The sequence below is a fragment of the Erpetoichthys calabaricus genome, chromosome 4 (assembly GCF_900747795.2).
Source record: "Erpetoichthys calabaricus chromosome 4, fErpCal1.3, whole genome shotgun sequence".
NCBI classification, from domain to species: Eukaryota; Metazoa; Chordata; class Cladistia; order Polypteriformes; family Polypteridae; genus Erpetoichthys; species Erpetoichthys calabaricus.
Genome location: NC_041397.2, coordinates 158601387 through 158623055, shown reverse-complemented (window position 1 = coordinate 158623055; position 21669 = coordinate 158601387). Strand labels below are relative to the sequence as shown.

Genomic DNA, 21669 nt, shown 5'->3' with positions numbered 1-21669 from the left:
TAACTCAACCTCCTGGCCACAGACCATATTGTTTTAAAATACACGGGCAAATTTATCACCAAATCTCTCCACTATACGCTAACACTTCTACATCTCCAGGATATGGACAGTTGTATGTTTTTGACACAGCACAAGCTACTGAAGTATGCTTACAAAATAAAGCAAACTCTGCATGCAGCGAAAATTTACTTCCCCAGCTAGATTCCATGCTCAGAACCATCAACCCCTTCACTAAATCATACAAACACATGCATGAAATTGCTCAGTCAAATCCAACAGCATCTGTATGAATGGTTTTCAAGGAAAATCCTTGGCAGGATTTACGATGATACAATGCCCCGACATGTCACACCGATGTTGCAGTGATTTTCATCGGAGAAGATGGCGAACCGCTTGCCGAAATGGACATTTGCATCTATCCCATAGGCAACACCTGTAAACAGATTTCCACGCTCAATATGAATTGCGATCCTATGGTCTATCCTCTTTTATTCTCTTACGGAGACATTGGCTGGCACAAAGATTTACAACATGTTCCCGATAAAAGAACTGCCAAACGAATAAGGCTTACTCAATGCCAATTTTACGCGTACAGATTAGCAATGAGGAATACATTTAGTATTTTGCACTCCAGCGGCAAACTATTCCAACAGTACGCTGTAGATGCGTATGTTAAAACAGAGGGCGCTCGTCTCAACTATCTCAGATTACATCAACAAGATCTGCACGTGAAACAATACAAAGGACTATCAGACGCACTGCAAGCAAACGCTGAAAATAACGTACATGTAGGCAAAATGATCATATTACGGTCCACATTTCCAGGAAGTCCAAGATACATGCAACAAAACTATCAGGATGCCATGGCCATAGTACGTAAATTCGGAAAGCCTGATTTAGTGCTGGGCGGTATACCGGTTCATATGGAAAACCGTTTTTTATTTTTTTTATGATATGGATTTTTCTTATACCGCAACACCGGTTTAAATTGCCTAAACGATGTTCGGAACGTGGCGCAGCGGGAAACAGTTCAAGTGGGGACCTTTTTCACTGCTACACCGCTAAACACAGATTTGTTGCACTAGGGCTCTTTTTCACTGCTACACCACCAAATAGTGGGCGGTAGCATAGGAATGCTGCGTGGTGAAAATGGACAGAGATCCTGGAGATACTTTAGTTTTAAAAAGGTCAGATGTGTAAATACTGTTTCTATACTAGTGGATAATACTGCAAGCCAAGTTGTACTTGTTTTCAATACAGTGTAATGTACCTGGGTACTGTGTAATAGTGTGACGACATGTTTTCAAACCCTGTCATAAGTTATATAGCACATTAAATGCTTTGTATTAAGTGATTCTTAAACTGACTTCTTCTTGCACTAAGAGGATTCGCCGGCAGCGATCGCCGCACAGAATAAATTCACTTCATGATCTTCCTTCTCTCTGAACATTTAGAATGCTAAAATAAATAATATAATTTTCATGGTGAAATGCATTAAAGCATGCATTAATCATATGGGGGCACGGAGGCGTGCCTGCCTTACATTTGCATGTTTTTCTGGTGGGTTTACTCGGCGCTTCAGTTTCCTTTCAAAGTCATGTAGGATGTGGGGTTTTGTTGTGCTGTATTGACCCTTCTAGTGTATGTTTTGCTTATATTCATCCTTTGATGTGCTGGCGACTCGTTCAGAGATGGGCGCAACTCTGAATGGATGGCTTAATTAAACATGTATAACGAAGATATTTTTAAAGTTCTGAACACTCCGTGGGCTAAGTTTATAACTAGTCTTAATTTCACAAAGACGTTTATCGTGTGGTGATTGGTTATGTGGAGAAAGAAAAAGGACGGATAGGAACTGAGGTTTTAGTACGTCAGATAGAGACAGCACGCGTGCAATAAAGAAAGCCCGCTCAGAAGAACATGCATTGAATTCTGTGTTCATGTCTCCGACCACCAGATCACAAATCCAACATTTACACAATATTTAAGTTAAACCTGTGCGATGCCCATTTATACATCCAGTTTTTTGGAGCCTCGTCACACCTGCCATAAAGGTCTCTACACTGAACGTACACCTGGGGACCCCTTACTGCCAGGGAGCAGCACTACCGCCTCACTACCGTGCTTGTTTAATACCTGCTTTAATGCCTTTCATCATGAAAATGATATCAAGTATTTATCTTAGCATTCTAAATTTTTAGAGAGCAGGAATACCATGAAATGAATGGATTCTGTGCGGTGATTGCTGCCTCCTCTTAGTGCATAGGAAGTCAGTTTAAGAAGCATAGTGATTAACAACTGGGTCGGGGAACACAACACAAAGCATTTAATGTGCTGCATTAACTTATGACGGGGTTTGAGAAAATCAAGTAAATTAAACATTGATTTTAGGATGAAGTTTAGTTTATGACATTCTACTTTAATTATGAAGTAAACTATGAAAATAAAGTGGAAATGTTGACTTTAATCTTGACATAAGCGTCAAAATTAAAGTGGAAATGTCGAGAATAAAGTCAGCATGTCGACTTTATTCTTGACATATACCGGTAGTTTGTTTTTTTTCTTCCCTCTTTACTGTATTTTTTTTTTCTTCACCGTGGCCCTATTGCACTTCCGTAGGGCTATACCACAAATAGCATTATACAGTAAATGCAAGTTGTAGTTATTTTATTTATGTATATAGCTTAGCTTGAAGCAAGGTCCATATTAATGCAGTTTGCCTAAATGATGGTACAGTTGGTAAGGATGTCATCACAAAGTTGTACTTGTTTTATTTTATTTTATTTTAATTTGGTGAATACTGTGTAATGCACCTGGGCTTGAAGTCTTGAAGTAATAGTGCAGCTATCAGTAATAATACTATTATTTATTTTATTGTTATTATTTATTAGTTTAAATATTATGCAGTTTATTGATGGTAAAGTTGTTGAAAAAGTCACTTTAACGTGTCAGTGGACAGAGATAGTTAACATTAACAAAGTGTAGTTGGTTCACAAAAAATATTTACTATTTATTACTTTTCTAAGACATGTTCAGTGCAATACAAGTTTTGACAAGCACCTCTGGATATTTTACTAAGTCTAAATGCCTCTTTGGATGGTTGAAAATATGTTGTCAAAATCATAGTTTTAAGTTTTTGCAAAATTTGTTCAATAAAAAGGTTCTATATTTTGACTGCAACTGTCATGCAATGTGATTCCTTCTCTTCATTAGTGTCAGTCCCTTGAAAACTATCACTTTATGGGGCCATGCAAACCTGTATTAATACTTGTGTGCACATTAAAATGTTTTTTTGTACAATGTACAATTCTCATAACAGTGGAATAGATTATTCTTAGTCAGTCTACTGCAGTAATTGCAGTGGAAAATGTGGTTAACATTCACTCATGCATGTGGAAAAAAATACCGTCCAATACCGTGAAACCGGGATAATTTAGAAAAATACCGTGATATAAAATTTTGGTCATACCGCCCACCCCTAGCCTGATTTATTTATCACTTTCACATATAATCCTGCTTGGCTGGAAATTCTACATGCACACTGCGTCTTTCAAGAAGTATTTATTTCTTCTTGATTTCTGAATTCCTTTCTTACCGTTTTCCGTTCCTATTCTTACACCTCCATATGCTACGGCGGGCTTCGGCTAGCTGTAATAGAATACCAGTAACTTCTATGTGCTGCCAGATTGAGTATTATTTTCTTTGAAGTGTAAGGTGAATGTATTTCAAAAGAAGGAAAGAATGTTTTAGTTGACTTCTGTTCCTAGTTTGCTTTTCAAAAATGAGGTCAGGTTTTAATCCATGTATATATTTTGATGTGTCTGTTAGGTGTAAAGGCTAATTTTAAGTGTTGTTTAGAATAAATCCACACGATGCAGTTGGCTACGGACAACTTAAGTTTAATGGCAATCACAAATCAGTTTATAACTTAACTCCCAGTTGATGTTTTTCGTCATTTTTCATGTGCCCTCTTACCCAGTATGAAGATTTTATAAAAGGGTGGAAAGTAACTGTCTGGGTTGAATAAGCTGCTGTTTTTTTTTTCTTGTAATCCTTTAAACGGATGTGTTACTTTTTTGCTTGTCATACAGGAGACTGTAGCATCTGTTTCCTTAGGTTAATCTGTCAATAGCAAGACAATGTTGTTATGCTTATGTGATTTGTTTTTTCTTTTTTGTGTTATCTCTCTTTGTAAGGAAATGATTCATAACGAAGTAGTAGGAGGTCATCTGTGCTGTCTTCAAATAAGCATGACTTCTGTCAAATCTTAATCTTACTTTAATCTTATTAGGGCTTTGTGATGTCTTAAAATTCAAATTGTCTTTTCAAAACATTGTCTATATACAATGCCATCACCTGTGCTGGTGGGGGGGGGGGGGGGAATGAAGAGATGCTGGCGATTATTAATTTATAGTGTCTCCAATATCTCACTATGAAATTTTACATCTTCTGTATCAAGTAATTATTTTAAAGTTGCACAGCTCAATTATTATTGATTTAATAAAGTGAAGAAATATTTTGATATTGGTATATTTAACACTAGAATTACCAGAGCCTACGAAAAAACTCGTAGATCTGGCCCAACTTAAATTCCTTCGCACCTCTCCGTCAGCGTCTTTTGTCCTGTAAAAGTGCCGATAAAGACAAGCAGCAAAAAGCCTGCTATTCCATCCCACCACCGCTGAAGAACGTGCACAAAGTTCTCCCAGCTCATGCCTTGATGATCTGGGAGTGAAATGCTGGAGTTTTAGAGTGGAAATAAATGGAACATATGCATTTCATGCGTATTCCGTTTCTACAGTAATCTGTGTAAACACATTGTTAAGACAGAAACATTTTTCATATTTTAGTAGTAAATGACAAAATGTTGGCATAAACTATATAATGTGTGAAACCTTAAGTCCAAAGATCAAATAAACATTTTCATAAAAGGTTCAAGGACTATACAACAGCTTCCGTGGCATAGTGATAAGATTTGCTGACTTGTAATCAAGAGTCCCCAGTTCGATCCCGACTGCCTCCTATATTTGCCGTTTTCAGTAGTCAGCTGCAATTATTGTTAATATTATACAGTACACACATACATTTGGTTTGCGTCTGTAACAGACGGTGTACATTTATAGGACTTGTAAAAGTTACCTTTTTTTTTTATTTTCCACTTTTAGTCATGATCATGATACATATTATCGCCCTAGGGAACTTACTCTAAGTAACAGCGCCAGCATAAATTCACACCCGATCTGACGCTCTTCATTTTCAAATAATATTGCATTAGTGCGATGATGTTTTCTGATTGGTACTATTCAGGTCATAAAATGATTTCTTCAAAATGTCACATGTAGTGTCTCTTTCTTTCAGGTGTGTAATAGAAACCACAGCATAGAGAGAAGTGTGTACATTGCAACAGGTACACATGTCGTAAATGTAGGAAGGACGGTCGTTGCGTGTGTGTGAACTGTTAACATTTGAATTTGATGATTGCTTATAGCGGTGAACTGACCTCTATGTACTATTCTTTCCTCTTCATGTCCTGGAGTACAAAAGAAACAGCACCATACAGCAACATGTGGGGACTGGCAAGATCAGGGGGGAAAAAAAAACAAAACACGCGTCACTGATTACAACCACAAGATGTTATGCAAATGAATATGAATAATGTTGCATCTGTGCCACAGTGTTTTCCAAAATGTACTATACAGGTCATAAAACGAATAATTCCCAATATCATATATACCTATGTCTTTGTTTTTAATTTTATTAATTTAATTGTAAGCATTCCATATTAATAGATCAATTTTTACAAAAAAAAAATATGATTGAAAACAAATCCACTTCCACCCCTGAAAAAAAGAGCATGGCCAACGAACTAAAACTTAAAAATAGCAAAAAATAAATAAATTTAAGTTTAATAGGCGGGTACAGATTAATGGAGAAGAAAAAGAAATGGGGAGAGAATCTACTTTCTCAGTGCTTTAAGAGCTTATTCTAAAGTATTATTAATTAGATCCTTCAGGTTTTGAAGAAGTTCTGCACAGATCCTCTAAGTGAGAATTTTGATTTTTTCCAATTTCAAATAATATGAAATAGTGGTGCAACGGATCAAAAAACTCACGGTTCGGATCGGATCATGGTTTCAAGTCACGGATCGGATCAATTTTTGGATCAGCAAAAAAAAAAAAAAAAAAGACGACAAATTTAACTCTCCATTTATTTAGTTAAGTATTTTTTGCCCATTAAAAAACATTCAACTGAAGACTCATTCCACTCAATTATATAAATACAAATTAAGGTGCAATGTAGGGCATGATAACTATTTCCTTTAATGTGGACACAATAAAAAACAACTTTAAATGCAATTTAAGGCATGATTGCTTCTTACTTTGAACATCAAAAAAGAAGAAAGAAAGCAAAGCAGACCTAAGCTTATAATTTCAAATTTTTTTTCAAAAACATGAGGATGTCTACATTTTCTGGGGAAAGTGTAGATCTCTTTGCTGTAACTATGTCCCCTGCTGTTGAGAACACACTCTCGCTAGGCACTGAAGTGCCAGGCACAGCAAGATGGTGTCTTGCCATTGTGGCAAGGTTGAGGGTATTTACATTCGTTGCTTTTCCACCAAGTCATTGGATCACCATCGACTGGAATGCCACTTGCTGCCTCATAGGATACCACCTCCTCTTTGATGGTGTCAGCAAAAGCCTTGCTGACCATGTCCTTCTGTGCAAAGGTCTCGCCAAAATGCTCCGCCATTGCCGACTTCTTTTGAGGAGGAGATGTGTCTGCTCCTGTTGGTGCTGCATATTGACGCTGCAAGGAAAGTTACATTATTGATTAAAACTTTTTTTTTTCCACAGACATTAAAATGTGGCAATAACTTAATAAATAACTTAATAAACTTAACTAAAAACATTATCATAAAAAAATATATAATTTCAAAATGTTTATTTTCTTTACCTCTTCACAGTCTTCATTGCCAAGACTGCTCACAATCTCAGTAGTGAGATCACTGTATGTCCTCAGGCGTAGGGCAAGGTCTAGGTGAGACAGCAAATTGAACCTTGCATCAAGTGCAGTAGATCTGTGAAGGTAGTCCTGTAGGGTTGGTGGTGAAGTGTATCTGGGCTTCAGGTCCTCTCTAATGACAGTCTTGACATTTCTTGTGATGGTGCTGTCTTCCTCACTTGGGGCCATGGATTGTAGGATCCTTGTTTTCAGAGGCAGGATCATGGACACAGATGGTGCAGTTTCAGTGCTCAACAGAATTGTAACCATTTTGAGTGGTTTGAGCAGTTGGAGGACCTCCTCTGCCACTTTAACATCATCATCAGACAAGGTGACGATGTCTCTGGCATTTTTCTTCAGGGTTTTGTCTGTTAGTGCAGAGTGTATAGCTGCCTGCTGCTCAAGATAACGCTCCAACATATCATAAGTGGAGTTCCACCTTGTTGTGACATCATGTATGAGCTTATGAGTAGGCAGCTATAGCATTTCTTGCTTGGTCTTAAGCACATGAGCAGCTGTTGAGCTTCGGTGGAAGTAGGAAACCACCTTCCTGATCCTCCCAAGGAGGCGGTCCATCTTACACACTTTCATTCTCTTTTGGGATGCTAAATTAATTGCATATGCAAAGCACCCTATCTGTGGGCCCAGTCCTGCTTCATTCACTGCATTTATTTGGTTTTTGGCATTATCTGTTGTGACTGGGATATTAGTATTGGGCCTCTCTATCCTCCACTCTGCCACTGCTTCAGTCAATACGTATGCCAGGTTTGTGCCAGTGTGACTCTCATAGAGGGGGCGTGTCTGCAGTACAGGGCTTCGTATCTCCCACTCCGCTGTGATGTATTGAGCGGCCACAGTCACATAGCTTTCTGTTGCCCTGGAGGTCCACCCGTCTGTAGTTAGGGCCACAGAAGATGCCTGGGACAGTTCAACCATAACATGACTTTTCCTGCTCATACATACTTGGGATGATATTGTCACTGGAGTGAGTGCGCAACGGAATATCATAGCGTGGCTCAAGCACGTTTATCATATGTTTAAACCCCTTGTTTTGCACAACGGAATATGGCCTCATGTCTACAGCAATAAACACCCCAATAGCTTTTGTAATAGCTTTAGCCCGGTCTGATTGGCCAGCAAAGGGCTGCTTAAATGCTGCGGATATCTTTGGTTGTTGCGCAGCCATCGTCTTGGGTCCTGTCACATCAGGGTGGTGTCGTTTTAAATGAGTGGCAATGCCCAACGTGTTGCCAGTCTCATAGGGCTTCCTCGTGCCACACAGTCGACAAACTGTGGTGGTTTTATCCACCACCCTTTTCCCATCAATATATTTAACAGGGAAGCCAAAATGCTCCCACACATGAGACTTAAATGATGCTGGAGGTTTGTCAAGCTCCTCTGCTTGAACTGCTACAGCTGGCCATGACCACGCGTATGAAGCGGCAAACCGGACAAAAGTCGAGCGAAAATGCGCGTGAGAGGTTAAATTAGTGCGCGAGATAGAAAGTTAGTGCGCGAGAGAGAGTGTGTGAGAGAAGTTTAATTGCAGTTCAGTGCGCAAGAGCTACCGAGTTAGTGCGCGAGAGAGGTTGAGAGAGTGCGCACAATACAGTGGAACTTTTTTTTTTTCTCGGATCTTCGGATCACGTGCGTACCGAACCGTGGACAGAAATCGGTTTGGATCACGGATCAACAGTGATCCGTTGCACCACTAATATGAAACTTCAGTTGCCCACTGACTTAAAAGAGGAGAGTTAGAATTCTTCGTTTAACAAAATAAGTCTGCATGCCAATAGTGTAGTGAAGGCAATCACAGTTTATTTGTCCTTCTCCACTTTAAGTCCATCTGGAAGGACACCAAATACAGCTGTTAGTGGATTAGGAGGGATTGGGACACCAAGGCTGTCTGAAAGGCACTTAAAATTTTTTGTCCAGAATGATGGTAATTTGGTGCTGGACCAGAACATGTGACCCAGTGAGGCTGGAACTTGATTGCAGCGTTCACAAGTTGGATCTTGCCCTGGAAACATTTTGGACAATTTCAAGCGAGGCAGATGTGCTCGATGTATAATTTTGAGCTGAATAATTGTATACTTTGCGCATATGGAGCTCAAATAAATTCTCTGCATTGCTACCTTCCACTCCTTTTCTGATATGTTGAGTGAGAGATCCTTTTCCCATTGTTCTCTTGGATCTTTGAAAGGGAGGGACTGTAAAATGTTTTTATATATTGCAGAAATGCTGGCAGAGTCCTTGAGACTGAGCAATATTTTTTCCAGCATAGAGGAAGGTGAAAGATGGGGAAAATCGGGCAGGTTCTGTTTGACAAAGTTTCTAATTTGAAGATCGTGGAAGAAATGTGTTGCTGGAAAATTAAATTTGGAATGTTTGCCTATTCTTTTAAATGAGAACTAATTGCATACTGAGCTCATTTTACTTCCGAAAGAGACATGTTTGTTTGAAGTGTTTGAATAAAGTTCCTGTCTCTACAATCTCCTGTGTTTCTGTGCAATTCTGTGACCCAAGTGTGACATCCTGCAGTACTGTAGCCTCACTTTCCCTGGGATTGAGCCGCTGCACTAGACTAGCCTGCCAGCATCAGCGCTTACCTCTGTGTGCTTGCATGCAGCCAGTTCAAGTGCAGTTGGCTCGGTGATTACATCCATGACGTCAGTTACACCTTGTACATATTGTTCCAGTAGGGTCCGATGAATTCAACCCAATATCAACAAATTCTTCAGGATAATGTTCAAGCATCAGTCACAAAGTTGAAGTTACCCAGGGGTTGGATATTCCAACAAGACAAAAAGACAAAACACATTTCGAAATCTACAAAGGTATTCATGCAGAGGAAGAAGTACAATGTTCTGGAATGGCCGTCACAGTCCCCTGACTTGACTATCATCGAAAATCTATGGGATGCTTTGAAGCAGGCTGTCCGTGCTCGGCCGCCATCAAATTTAACTGAACTGGAGAGATTTTATATGGAAGAATGGTCAAAAATACCTCCATCCAGAATCCAAACACTCATCAAAGGCTATAGGAGGCATCTACAGGCTGTTAGTTGAGCCTCCTTTTGCAAATATAAGTATTGATGTAATATCTCTGCTGGGTGCCCAAATTTATGCACCTGTCTAATTTTGTTATGATGCATATTGCATATTTTCTGTTAATCCAATAAACTTAATGTCACTGCTGAAATACTACTGTTTCTATAATGCATGTCATATATTAAAAGGAAGTTGCTACTTTGAAAGCTCAGCCAATAATCAACAAAAATCCAAAGAATTAAGAGGGGTTCCCAAACTTTTTCATATGACTATATATGTATATGTGTATGTATATGTATCTGCTTATATAATACGCTACCATGGCTGTCCGTTTGTCTGTCCAGGATTTTAAATCACCTGTAGCATCACAAATCTTTTGACCTATTGACCTGAAATTTGCTACACATATACTATGTGACCTCTACTGTCCGCTTGCGGGGTGATGATTTTTATTACTGTTTTTGTTTGTTTTAATTTTTTGTAGATACAATTTTTGGCAGCAGGGTGGCTGTGCAGCCCATGCATACAGGCGCCGTTGTCATCACTACCACCTTCGCCGTCACATTCCCGTCTCTTCATATCTTAAATCATTCTTGAAGACTTAAGTGCCAGCTTAAGTGAAAAATTTACTAATTGCAAGATAAACACTGATTTAATCAGTTTTAATACAAAAAGATGCTGACAAAAGCAGAGAAGAAGCGGGCCACTTGTGTGGATTAAAGAAGAGCTGCTCTGGAAGCAGCAAGCGCATCAACCTCTGAGCAAACGATGCTAAACCTACAGAGATAGAGGATGAAATCTAGGAATCCTCAAGTCAAGTGTGTTCACTGCACGTTATCGTGCAGTCTGCTGTTACTGGTGTGTGTGTGTGTGTGTGTGTGTGTGTGTGTGTGTATATACAGTGCATTCAGTAAGTATTCACAGCGCATCACTTTTTCCACATTTTGTTATGTTACAGCCTTATTCCAAAATGGATTAAGTTCATGTTTTTCCTCAGAATTCTGCACACAACACCCCATAATGACAACGTGAAAAAAGTTTACTTGAGATTTTTGCAACTTTATTAAAAAATAAAAAAATTGAGAAAGCATATATACATAAGTATTCACAGCCTTTGTCATGAAGCTCAAAATTGAGCTCAGGTGCATCCTGTTTCCCCTGATCATCCTTGAGATGTTTCTGCAGCTTAATTGGAGTCCACCTTTGGTAAATTCAGTTGATTGGACATGATTTGGAAAGGTACACACCTGTCTGTATAAGGTCCCACAGTTGACAGTTCATGTCAGAGCACAAACCAAGCATAAAGTCAAATGAATTGTCTGTAGACCTACGACACAGGATTGTCTCGAGGCACAAATCTGGGGAAGGTTACAGAAAAATTTCTGCAGCTTTGAAGGTCCCAATATGCACAGTGGCCTCCATCATCTGTAAGTGGAAGAAGTTCGAAACCACCAGGACTCTTCCTAGAGCTGGCCAGCCATCTAAACTGAGCGATCAGGGGAGAAGGGCCTTAGTCAGGGAGGTGACCAAGAACCCGATGGTCACTCTGTCAGAGCTCCAGAGGTCCTCTGTGGAGAGAGGAAAACCTTCCAGAAGGACAACCATCTCTGCAGCAATCCACCAATCAGGCCTGTATGGTAGAGTGGCCAGACGGAAGCCACTTCTTAGTAAAAGGCACATGGCAGCCCGCCTGGAGTTTGCCAGAAGGCAAAATTCTCTGGTCGGATGAGACAAAGATTGAACTCTTTGTTGTGAATGCCAGGCGTCACGTTTGGAGGAAACCAGGCACCGCTCATCACCAAGCCAATACCATCCCTACAGTGAAGCATGGTGGTGGCAGCATCATGCTGTGGGGATGTTGTTCAGCGGCAGGGACTGGGAGACTAGTCAGGATAAAGGGAAAGATGACTGCAGCAATGTACAGAGACATCCTGGATGAAAACCTGCTCCAGAGCGCACTTGACCTCAGACTGGGCCCGACGGTTCATCTTTCAGCAGGACAACGACCCTAAGCACACAGCCAAGATATCAAAGGAGTGGCTTCAGGACAAAGAAGCCCAGAGCCCAGACTTGAATCCGAATGAACATCTCTGGAGAGATCTTAAAATGGCTGTGCATTGACGCTTCCCATCCAGCCTGATGGAGCTTAAGAGGTGCTGCAAAGAGGAATGGGCGAAACTGGCCAAGGATCGGTGTGCCAAGCTTGTGGCATCATATTCAAAAAGACTTGAGGCTGTAATTGCTGCCAAAGGTGCATCGACACAATAATAATAATAATAATAATAATTCATTACATTTATATAGCGCTTTTCTCAGTACTCAAAGCGCTATCCACACAGGGAGGAAACAGGAAGCGAACCCACAATCTTCCACAGTCACCTTACTGCAAAGCAGCAGCACTACCACTGTGCCACCTGTGAGGACACAAGTATTGAGCAAAGGCTGTGAGTACTTATGTACATGTGATTTCTCAGTTTTTTTATTTTTAATAAATTTGCAAAAACCTCAAGTAAATTTTTTTCATGTTGTCATTATGGGGTTTTGTGTGTAGAATTCTGAGGAAAAAAATGAATTTAATCCATTTTGGAATAAGGCTGTAACATAGCAAAATGTGGAAAAAGTGATGCGCTCTGAATACTTTCCGGATGCACTGTATATATATATATATATATATATATGTGTGTGTGTGTATGTGTGTGTATATATATATATATATATATATATATATATATATATATATTCTGTGGTGTGAAAAACTATTTGCCCCCTTCCTGATTTCTTATTCTTTTGCATGTTTGTCACACAAAATGTTTCTGATCATCAAACACATTTAACCATTAGTCAAATATAACACAAGTAAACACAAAATGCAGTTTTTAAATGATGGTTTTATTATTTAGGGAGAAAAAAAATCCAAACCTACATGGCCCTGTGTGAAAAAGTAATTGCCCCCTTGTTAAAAAATAACCTAACTGTGGTGTATCACACCTGAGTTCAATTTCCGTAGCCACCCCCAGGCCTAATTACTGCCACACCTGTTTCAATCAAGAAATCACTTAAATAGGAGCTGCCTGCCACAGAGAAGTAGACCAAAAGCACCTCAAAAGCTAGACATCATGCCAAGATCCAAAGAAATTCAGGAACAAATGAGAACAGAAGTAATTGAGATCTATCAGTCTGGTAAAGGTTATAAAGCCATTTCTAAAGCTTTGGGACTCCAGCGAACCACAGTGAGAGCCATTATCCACAAATGGCAAAAACATGGAACAGTGGTGAACCTTCCCAGGAGTGGCCGGCCGACCAAAATTACCCCAAGAGCGCAGAGACGACTCATCCGAGAGGTCACAAAAGACCCCAGGACAACGTCTAAAGGACTGCAGGCCTCACTTGCCTCAATTAAGGTCAGTGTTCACGACTCCACCATAAGAAAGAGACTGGGCAAAAACGGCCTGCATGGCAGATTTCCAAGACGCAAACCACTGTTAAGCAAAAAGAACATTAGGGTTCGTCTCAATTTTGCTATGAAACATCTCAATGATTGCCAAGACTTTTGGGAAAATACCTTGTGGACTGATGAGACAAAAGTTGAACTTTTTGGAAGGCAAATGTCCCGTTACATCTGGCGTAAAAGGAACACAGCATTTCAGAAAAAGAACATCATACCAACAGTAAAATATGGTGGTGGTAGTGTGATGGTCTGGGGTTGTTTTGCTGCTTCAGGACCTGGAAGGCTTGCTGTGATAGATGGAACCATGAATTCTACTGTCTACCAAAAAATCCTGAAGGAGAATGTCCGGCCATCTGTTCGTCAACTCAAGCTGAAGCGATCTTGGGTGCTGCAACAGGACAATGACCCAAAACACACCAGCAAATCCACCTCTGAATGGCTGAAGAAAAACAAAATGAAGACTTTGGAGTGGCCTAGTCAAAGTCCTGACCTGAATCCAATTGAGATGCTATGGCATGACCTTAAAAAGGCGGTTCATGCTAGAAAACCCTCAAATAAAGCTGAATTACAACAATTTTGCAAAGATGAGTGGGCCAAAATTCCTCCAGAGCACTGTAAAAGACTCATTGCAAGTTATCGCAAACGCTTGATTGCAGTTATTGCTGCTAAGGGTGGCCCAACCAGTTATTAGGTTCAGGGGGCAATTACTTTTTCACACAGGGCCATGTTTTTCTCCCTAAATAATAAAAACCACCATTTACAAACTGCATTTTGTGTTTACTTGTGTTATATTTGACTAATGGTTAAATGTGTTTGATGATCAGAAACATTTTGTGTGACAAACATGCAAAAGAATAAGAAATCAGGAAGGGGGCAAATAGTTTTTCACACCATTGTATATACTGTGTGTGTGTGTATATATGTATATATATATATATATATATATATATATATATATATATAATATACAGTACTATGCAAAAGTTTTAGGCAGGTGTGAAAAAATGCTGTCAACGAAGAATGCTTTCAGAAATATAAATAATGATTGTTTATTGTTATCAGTTTACAAATGTAAAGTGAGCGAACAAAAGAAAAATCTAAATCAAATCAATATTTGGTGTTACTACCTTTTGCCTTCAAACCAGCATCAGGTCTTATAGGTACACTTGCACCAAGTCAGGGATTTTGTAGGATTGTAGTCAGGTGTATGATCAACCAGTTATACCAAACAGGTGCTAATGATCATCAATGTCACACGTAGATTGAAACACAGTCATTAACTGAAACAGAAACAGCTGTGTAGGAGGCTTAAAACTGGGTGAGGAACAGCCAAACTCTGCTACCAAGGTGAGGTTGTGGAAGACAATTTCATGTCATGGCCAGATTGAGCACAGCAACAAGACACAAGGTAGTTATACTGCATCAGCAAGGTCTCTCCCAGACAAAGAATTCAATGCAGACTGGGGTTTCAAGATGTGCTGTTCAAGCTCTTTTGAAGAAGCACAAAGAAACGGGCAACGTTGAGGATCGTAGACACAGTGGTCGGCCAAGGCAGCAGATGAAAGACACATCAAGTTTATTACCCTTTGAAATCGGAAGATGTCCAGCATTGCCATCAGCTCAGAACTGGCAGAAACCAGTGGGACCCAGGTACACCCATCTACTGTCCGGAGAAGTCTGGCCAGAAGTGGTCTTCATGGAAGAGTTGCAGCCAAAAAGCCATACCTCTGACGTGGAAACAAGGCCAAGCAACTCAAGTATGCACGAAAACATAGGAACTGGGGTGCAGAAAAATGGCAGCAAGTGCTCTGGACTGATGAGTCAAAATTTGAAATATTTGGCTGTAGCAGAAGGCAATTTGTTCGTCGAAGGGCTGGAGAGCGGTACAATAATGAGTGTCTACAGGCAGCAGTGAAGCATGGTGGAGGTTCCTTGAACGTTTGAGATTTGGTCAGGATTAATGGTGTTCTCAATGCTGAGAAATACAGGCAGATAGTTATCCATCAGTGAGGCATATGATTGGCCCCAAATTTATTGTACAGCAGGACAACGACCCCAAACATACAGCCAAAGTCATTAAGAACTATCTTCTGCGTAAAGAAGAACAAGAAGTCCTGGAAGTGATGGTATGGCCCCCACAGAGACCTGATCTCAAAATCATTGAGTGTGTCTGGGATTACATGAAGAGACAGCAGGATGTGAGGAAGCCTACATCCACAGAAGATCTGTGGTTAGTTCTCCAAGATGTTTGGAACAACCTACCAGCCGAGTTCCTTCAAAAACTGTGCGCAGGTGTACCTTGAAGAATTGATGATGGTTTGAAGGAAAAGGGTGGTCACACCAAATACTGATTTGATTTAGATTTCTCTTTTGTTCATTCACTGCATTTTGTTAATTGATGAAAATAAATGATTAACACTTCCATTTTTGAAAGCATTCTTTGTTTACAGCATTTTTTCACACCTGCCTAAAACTTTTGCACAGTACTGTGTGTATGTATATGTGTGTGTGTGTATGTGTGTGTGTATATATATATATATATATATATATATATATATATATATATATATATATATATATAATTTGTGGAAGGTCAGCCTCGACACAGACAGGCAGACACCACTGTTCAAACCCAGCATATGTTTATTTACAATTATTTACAGAAATCAGTCTCGCACACAACCCAGTGCCTCTGCACCAAACACCCTCCAGTCCGGACCTCTTAAAAGTCCTGTCCTCCTTCACTGCCTCCACTCCTCTTCTCCAAGCTTCGTCCTCTTCCACCCAACTCCAGCTGATGATTGGAGGGAGGCAACCTCTTTTATGTCCACCCGGACGTGATTTATATATGCACATATATGTGTATGTATGTACTGTATGTATATGTTTTTAGGCTGCGTCCGACCTGGCCTAATGGTAGGCCCGACTGCCAGATGCTTATCTGCTAGCACTTCTCCCAAGCCTTGCTCCTGAAGGAGGCCCCAGTAACCCCATATCGGGTGGGGGTAGTCTTTTTAAATTTATGTGTTTGCTTCAATAGGGGCTTTGAATGTCTATTTATCTATCTCCTCATCTGGGACTAATTTAGTTGAAGCCTTTATAGCTGCAAAGGGTTGGCCAACTCCATATTAAAGCCTATGTATTAAGAATGGGATTTCATTAAAGTTCATGTGTGTGTGAAAGCAGGCATCCCAATAGTTTTGGTAATATAGTGGACATTAAAAAGAGTATCTGGCCCCGGCACTACTTTTAGTAACCCTAATTCTGATAAGGTTCTTTGTTCCATAACCCTTTGTTTCCTGTTCTCGAACTAGCCTTGTACGCATCTGCACATCCATCCATCCATCCATTCATCCATTATCCAATCCACTATATCCTAACTACAGGGTCACAGGGATCTGCTGGAGCCAATCCCAGCCAACACAGAGCGCAAGGCAGGAAACAAACCCTGGGCAGTGCGCGCGCACACACACACCCACACACCAAGCACACACTAGGAACAATTTAGGATTGCCAATGCACCTAACCTGCATGTCTTTGGACTGTCGGAGGAAACCCACGCAGACACAGGGAGAACATGCAAACTCCATGCAGGGAGGACCTGGGAAGCGAACCCGAGTCTCCTAACTGCAAGGCAGCAGCGCTACCCACTGCGCTACCAACATCTGCACATAACATCCATAATTCCGACTTCTTATAGTTACGTAAGTGCTTATTCAATGCTTGCATCATAACGTATAGCATTAGCTATATGATGATTGGGTACTGATTTTTAGAGTTGAAGCATGCGCTAATAGTGCACTGACAAAGTATTTTTTTCAGGTAGTGAAAAGGAAATGCCAGTGAATAAACTTTGTGTACACTTGTTAAGGTCAGTTTAATAGGCTATGGTATTTATATATTAATATGTATAAAACTCTCACAGTTTGCTGTTACTTGGGGGAACCTCCCCATCAAAATAAAAATCTTTTTCTTAAATCAGTATTTTCTGATCCTATGCAGATTCTCCAATTTACTTTCTCGTCTCAAAAATACTGTATGCAGGCTGGATTGGTTTGTAACTACATATAAACATGGATTAAATGTTTAAATTTGCCCCGTAATGCACTGTTGCCTCATTGATGTCTTGCTCCCAGTTTTAATAATAATACATTTTGTTTTGCCAAAATGTTTTTTGTTTTCTGTGAGCATATTCAGTAAGCAAGGTTCAGAAAATAAGTTAACCTTAAATGACACATCTGTATTATCATCAGGTATTTTTGATTCTCCTAACAACTCCTTATTAAAAACTCCAACATTCCTTAAGAAACTGTAGTGATTAATTGGACCCATTGTTAAATTATTTTCTTTAAGTCACTTGCTTTGTTTTTTGGCATATAGAAAGTTAAATATTGTGCATTAGATTAGTTTTGGTTACCTGAATAAATTTTTTTTTTCTTCATCTCTCAGAAACAGTTGTACCGTTTGAACAAATAAAGGAAGAGCAAGTGCAAGTGGAGAGCACTTTGATCAGTGCAGAAAGGGGTGAGGAGGAAATGGAAGTTGACAGCAATGATGAATCGGATTACCAGTCATCTGCTGGTGGATTTTCTAATGCCTTATCTTCACTTAGTACATTGCGTCCAGGTATGTGTAAACAATGTGTGTATAAAAAATATTAAAAGTTGTGAAAGTGTACAGTATACAGGAATGCATGCAGTAACTACAATACATATTTTCATTTTTATAACAGTATACCTAGCGTAAATGTGTGCTTTATAGGATGTTCCATGCAAAAATTTAGTCAAAGTTCTGTTTTATTGAGTGTACAATTGAGGAAAGTAAGCTACTGAAGAATACACTTAAAACATTGCAAGAAAACATGTAATTTAAGATAACTTGATTATGCTGTTTTTTGAAACTTTAATGTGGAGAAAAAAATGATGATATACTTTCTGAGATTTCTCATTTCTGTTGGTTCTAATGTTTTTTGTATTTCTTATTGTTCATTTCTATTGAGTAGCATAGTTGAGCACACTTCATACAATATTGTGAACATCTTTGTTTTCTTTCTGTAAAACTTGTACATAATTAAAGTACATTCAACCATAGATTGAGGGAATGTATCAGAAAATTCTTAAGGACAGTGTCTTGTCTTAAAGCTGAAGTGTGGCTGGGTCATAGAGTAATCAAGCCAATAATCCAAAACGTGAAACAAGTCCATATTAGATGGGAACTAATGTATAAAACCTTGCTTAGATTAAATATAAAAATGTTGCTTAATCCTCGGCAATGTGCAAAGCTGGTTTTGGTCTTGCCCCAAAAGATTTAAGTTTGTTATTTGCCTTTAAACTTTTGATTCTTTTAGTAATATGCTTTTGATAAATTGTTTCATTTTTAAAAATACTCTTCTAGAACATTTAGGTTGCCAATAAAAATAATTGGGGGGGGGGGGGGGGGGGGGAATATGTGCATGTATTCTTTGAAGTCCATAGTCTGATGATGACTTTCAAGAGGAATGAATACTTTTGCATGGCAAATTATATATTTGTATGTGTACGTGCATCTAAATACATATTCAGGCCAGCCTTGGGTTAAGTCAATTCAGCAGATATCAATAAGCACATAAGGCTGCAGAAAAATTCTTTTAAACTGAATTTTAATTAATTTTCATCCAGTAATGTCTTTTTTTTTACTTTAAAATGAAGTGAACTAGTTTTGAAGTTGATGAATATGTAACAACCATAATGGAGAAGAATAGTATTGCACCCTACAAATTTATCATTGTTTTGTGCCTTCATACAAAGGCATTGCGAAATGTCAACCGAGCTGCTTATCCTTGACTAAGCTTACTGCATGGCTGCTGGTGACATTTGGCTGTTTACCTGAACAGTTGGAACCACTGCTTTTAAATCCCACCCTACCAAGTACAGACCCCAGTAGCCATTTCAGGGACTATAGCTTCTTGGAGACAAAGGTTATATTCTTAGAGATCCCTCAGCAAAGACCACACATGTCTGCTGTGGAATCAGTCATTAGTTAGTGAAGACATTTTGTACGGGTGCACAGTTAATACAAAATTTATAACTGACTGTTATTATCTTTACCTTCATAATTTCAATTAATAACACTGTGATGAAATACACAATAATGATATATTTTTTTTAGCCTTAACAGCTCTAGGTACCTGACTCCCTGATAAACAAGACTTGAGCTGGGAGAAGTTTTTGCACTTTCTGCGGTGGTGGGAGGATGGGATAGTAGGCTGTTTGCTGCTAGGGCTTACTGACACATTTACAAGACAAAAGACGCTGACTTAAAGGGGCGAGCGGATTTAAAGTGGGCCGGATTTACGAGTTTTTTTCATAAGCTTTGGTAATTCTAGTGTTAAGAAAAACACTGTTTGTCTGAGTTTGAGCATTTGTTAAGTACAGCAGCTCTCATTTTCAATTGGATAAAGAAGAATGTTAATAAACAGTAGACTTGCTAGCTTAACAACAATGTTTATCTTGTTTACTTATAAACTTGTTAAGCATGTTAGCCTTGTATCTTCTTGATAAACATCTTATGAACATTTGATAGATGTGCCTATTTTTTTCTTTATTATTTGCTTGAGTGTGTTTTGTACAGTACAAGCTTTGGTAAGAAACAAGTACTGTATAATTAAAATGGTTATCTATATTTATAATTTATAATTATAATAGGCATGCAAAGGTTTGGGCACCCGTGCTTAAAATGTCTTTTGCTGTGTATAGTTAAGTGAACAGAAGATGAACTGATCACCAAAAGGCATCAAGTTAAAGATGACACATTTCTTCAGTATTTTAAGCAAGATTACATTTTGATTTCCACCATTCATAGGTACTAAATACCAAAAACATGAAAAGGGCCTGAAGGAAAAGTATGGGCACCCGACATGTTCAGTACTTTGTAACACCTCCTTTGGCAAGTATCACAGCTTGTAAATACTTTTTGTAGCCAGCCAAGAGTCTTTCTGTTTTTACTTGGGGAATTTTCCCCCATTCTTCCTTGCAAAAGGCTTCTAATTTTGCAAGATTCTTGGGTTGTCTTGCATACGCTACTCTTTTGAGATCTAGGCACAGATTTTCAGTGTTGTTTAGGTTGGGGAACTGTGAGGGCTATGAGAAAACTGTCAGCTTATGTCTCTTGAGGTTTTCCATTGTAGATTCTGAGTTATGTTTCAAATCATTATCTTGTTGTAGGACCCATCCTCTTTTTAACTTCAAAATTTTTACAGGTGGTGTGATGTTTGCTTCAAGAATTTGCTGGTATTTATTTGAATCCATTCTTTTTCTCTACCAGTGACATATTTCCTATGTTACTGGCTGCAGCACAAGCCCAGAGCATTATTGATCCACCATCATGCTTAATAGTTGGAGAGGAGTTCTTTTCATGGAATGTGACACCCTTTTTCTCCAAACACATCTTTGCACATTGTGGCCAATTTATTTTGACTTCATCAGTCCACAGGACTTGTTTCCAAAATGCATCAGGCTTGTTTAGATGCTCATTTGCAAACTTCAGGTGCTGAATTTTGTGGCTAGGACGCAGGAATTCTTCTGCTATTTGCTCAGGTGTCGCTGCACAGTAGAACAGTGCACCACCACTCCACAGTTTGCTAAATCTTCTTGAAGGTATTTTGCAGTCAAACAGGGGGTTTTAGTTGCCTTTTTAGCAATTCAACGAATAGTTAATTGAAAAAATTTTCTTGGTCTCCCAGACCTCAACTTGACCTCCACTGTTCCTGTTTAACTGCCATTTCTTAATAACATTATAAACTCAGGAAACAGCTACCTAGAATCATTTTGCTATCTTCTTGTAGCCTTCTCTTGCTTTATGAGCATCAATTTTTTTACTTTTCAGAGTGCTAGGCAGCTGCTTAGAGGAGTTCATGACTGCTGATTGCTGGGACAAGGTTTGAGGAGTCTGAGAGTTATACAGCTTTGCAATTTGCATCACCTTGGGTTTCCTAATGATGACTGTGAAACAAGCTATAGCCCTAACCGGCTAATTAAGGTCTAAGACCTTGGTAAAAGTTATCTGAGACCTCGTATATTTTGGGGTCCCCAAGCTTTTGCATGGTGCTCCTTTTGTTTTTTCACTGTACAATTGTACAAAACAAAAACAATACACTGATCTTTAATAAATTGCTGAAAAGTGTCATCTTT

At 39.1% G+C, this 21669-nt stretch overlaps 1 protein-coding gene across 1 annotated transcript in view; it reads left to right on the top strand.

Annotated features, from left to right (window-relative positions):
* Positions 1–21669, top strand: part of paxbp1 (PAX3 and PAX7 binding protein 1) — a 276767-nt gene that overhangs the window by 60107 nt on the left and 194991 nt on the right. The window contains exon 3 of the mRNA XM_028799899.2: positions 17951–18127. Within this exon, the coding sequence (XP_028655732.1) occupies positions 17951–18127 (177 nt within the window). The remainder of the gene's footprint in view (positions 1–17950; positions 18128–21669) is intronic.